Consider the following 3650-nt stretch of genomic DNA (forward strand, 5'->3'; position numbering starts at 1 on the left):
GACGTGACATGTTCGTACGAACCCTTTGTACGAACAAAAGTAAGAGAAATTTAGGATAAGAATACGAACATGTTCTTGCATGAGGCCCATTTTCTTTTTCTTTCAATACCCAAGTTTGGTTCCACATTTTAATATTAAAACCAAAGTTCCTACTGCCCAAAATGAAATTATGACCAATTTCTTTAAAAAGACTTACTTTTTGGCTGAATAACATGMCATTTTTGTTGAAGACAATACTCATGGTATGTCACAAAAAAGAATGGATCTGTGTTCCCTATTTCAGCTTCGGCAAATCAGCAATCTTAATGGTATATGAATAAATTCAGTTATTTTGTCTTTTCTGTGTGGTTTAAGATAAATGCTTATTTGAAAAACTTTTAGAAATTTATTTTTTTTTTAATTGTACTTCAACAAAGTCTAGAAACAAATGTTTTCTATACGTTTCCAGACCTGAAATAAAGATAAGTTCAAATTTGTCCAGACTGCATAAGAACTAAACTCCCTAAATTCACCTGTCACACTCCAACTCAATTTAAAGCATAAATCCCAGTTTCGAAGTTTCAGCTCCAGTGCTTAAACTATTAAAATTAAGTCGAYTAAAATTGCTACTTACGGTAAATGGTGCTTTCCCCCTATGTCATCACAATTTCTGTGACATTGACATTTCAAAAAGGATTAGGGGGTGTTAAATGTCTGATCTTTATAACTAACCAACATATTACTCACTAGTCTGAGCATTACGCATTAAAGTATGGAACATTTACAGGTTTTGGTTGAGGTGTTTCTATGTCACGCAACTATGAGCTGACTGTGCATTTATCTTTATTTTTTTTGCAGAGCATTTCGCCGAACAACCAGTGAAACGTCAAAACCTCAGACACAATGACCACACTCCAYGTTGCTGCTTCTCTCACAACCACTTCAATATTTTCAAAAGCTTCTGCTAYGAGTTTGGTTCCAACCACTTCTGCTTCTACGGCAAACACTTCTTTTTCTTTTTCCACCCCCAGCTATCCAAACTGTACAYTAGACGATCCGTCCATTCATCTGCCGCTGGTGATTTTTTACTCCCTGTTTTTCGTTTTTGGGCTGGTGGGTAACCTGTTCGCTCTGTGGGTCTTCCTTTTCCTGCATTCCAGTCGCAATTCAGTCCAGGTGTTCCTCATCAACTGCGCCATAGCCGATCTGGTCCTGTTGGCGTGCCTACCCTTCAGGGTCTTCTACCATGTCAATGGAGACAAGTGGGTGCTGGGATCTGTAACTTGTAATCTGGTGGGAAGTGTCTTTTACATGAACATGTACATGAGTATAGTGTTACTGGGAYTCATCAGTCTGGATCGCTATTTGAGGCTGAGTGGGAAAGGCAGATCCCGGAGGGGCATGCGGCTCAGGCTGCTGGGAYGCAGACAGCCATGGAGCTGGGTGGCTTGTGGCATTTTGTGGACTTTGTCTCTAACAATGATTCTGATTATCATCTCCACGCCAGGGGATAAAAATTTTAATGGCAAATGTTTTCACTACCGGCAAAAAATTAACTGGAAAGCCTACTTTAACTTTCTASTAGTKTTGCTGTTCTGGCTCATCTTCATTRTCCTTGTGGTTTCCTATGCAAAAATTGCTTCTCTGCTGTTTCATGTGTCCAAAAACAAGCCGGACTTTCCCAATGCAAACAAATATAAACAAACTGCCAAGAAGTCCTTCTTTGTTCTGTTTGTCTTYATGATCTGTTTTGTGCCCTACCACACCTTTCGCCCTTTCTACATCTACACCCAGCTTGGCTATGTTAAGTCCTGTGCTCAGTTGCAAATGGTGGACCACACCAACGAGATTATGCTTCTAATCTCRGTCCTGAACAGCTGTCTGGATCCCATCATGTTTTTTCTGTTGTCTGGATCGGTGCGCAAAATGACGCTCAATGTTGTCGGACAGCGTTTGGGCACCCRCTTCGCCGTCTTCAACGAGGCAACATGGAACAGCTCTACGATGGAGTACAGACGTCCGTCCACGCCGTTACCCGAACACATCCTCATCAACAACCCTTCACTCACACCCAGCACCAGTTTCTGTGCTGTCAACTCAAACCACTGCCGCACTGGAGTGACTCTACTTCCATCTGCTGGCCAACAGTCAAGCTTGTTAAACTGAATGTCAAATGTGCATGAACTGAAAGCAACAAACACCTGACTGGTTTATCAAAGCTTTTATGAAACGAGGTACATATTCACCTTCATTTGTTAAATGTATGAAATGTTTCTACCTTCCTGCTACATTAAATTCTGAACATTTGTGCCTGATGATGGCTGTTTAAGCTCTCATGTCTGAAGAGAACACAATTATGTAAAATTTCAAACACAAACTGTATTAAATCATTTTTTAATCATGTTTTATTAATGTAATCATCTTGTTGGGATGAAGGAAAATAGAGGTTAAATTTGGCACTTAAACAAAWACACTAGGCCAAGCCAAACAATCGCTAAGGTTAATCAAACCTTGTGCCTTAATCGGTTTAGGAAAAACTAACATTATCGTAATTGTTCTGATTCAATTTAATTCAGTTATAAACCAGACTGAGTTAATATATTTGGTAACTCAGATTTAATTATTCAGGTGGAGTTTGGTTAAATCAAGCTGAATCTGGCAGTCAGAACTCCCAGAAAAAGGAATTTATTATTTTTAGAAAACTGTATGAAATGCAACACTTTTTGAATAAAGACTGACAATGTACTGTTTTACAAACTAGGCACAGTTTCAGAAGGTTGGATCAAAATTATTATAATTGTTGCGTAAACACAACTTAAAAAATATCAAGTGGATATCAACATGAGACCATCAGAGGTACAGCCCAGTTTGAACCACAGGGAGGTAAAGTGAGAGAGACCAGACTGAGATGGTACTTTGGACATGTCCAGAGGAGGGACAGTGGGTATATTGTTAGAAGGATGTTAGTGATGCAGCTGCCAGGAAAAAGACAAATGAGGAGATACATGGATGCAGTTAGAGAAGATATGGAGGTAGCTGAAGTGAGGACAAAGTRATATGGAGGAYGACTCATTGTGGTGACCGCTGAACAGGGAACAGCCAAAAGAAAAAGATCACCAGGAGAGATGTGTAGTGAACATCTTTCAGCATGTAGAATGTGTGGAAAATGATTGTATGCTGGGGAAAGTTTGTAACTGTATGTGGCTTATGTGTAAATATTAGTGCTGGGCATAGATTCAAATTTTCAATCGCAATTAATCTCGAGATATTTTTTTAGAAACGATCACTCTACTGTGAAGGAACGTGTAGGTTTGTATGTTGCAATACACTCCATGTGTGACAGTTTTTTTCCTTTTGCTTTTCTTTTTATCCTTTCTAAATTATTTAATTAATTAWTTTTTTGGCTGACAACTGTGACTGCTCCAATGGTGAGACAGTTCAGCGTTCAGTAAAGTTTTAAAATAAAAAATGCCCTGAAGAATCAGGTGACTTCTGCCATGTTTCTACCCCGGCTGCAGCTCGACTGGGTTCATGAGAGCGGTTGAGAGTTGCCATGCGACGCCTCAACAACAAAGGCTCTCACTGGATGAGACGCAGGACGAAGGCCATCTAAAGCAAGGGTTCTTATAACCTTTTTGACAAGCAGGGGTTCTTAACCTTTTTGACCTAGG

The 3650-nt window shown here is 39.7% G+C and overlaps 2 protein-coding genes across 2 annotated transcripts in view; one reads left to right on the forward strand and one right to left on the reverse strand.

Moving 5' to 3' along the window:
• The window catches only part of LOC106521337 (peripheral plasma membrane protein CASK), a gene marked incomplete at its 3' end in the record, with an annotated part of 70898 nt that overhangs the window by 37599 nt on the left and 29649 nt on the right, over window positions 1-3650 (reverse strand).
• Window positions 1091-3630, forward strand: LOC106521339 (probable G-protein coupled receptor 34; the record flags this gene model as incomplete). Its single annotated transcript, XM_014013875.1, is given in 1 exon segment — window positions 1091-3630. A coding segment is annotated over 1 exon segment (1055 nt), but the record flags the coding sequence as incomplete, so codon positions are not given.

This window comes from Austrofundulus limnaeus, unplaced genomic scaffold (assembly GCF_001266775.1).
Source record: "Austrofundulus limnaeus strain Quisiro unplaced genomic scaffold, Austrofundulus_limnaeus-1.0 Scaffold107, whole genome shotgun sequence".
NCBI classification, from domain to species: Eukaryota; Metazoa; Chordata; class Actinopteri; order Cyprinodontiformes; family Rivulidae; genus Austrofundulus; species Austrofundulus limnaeus.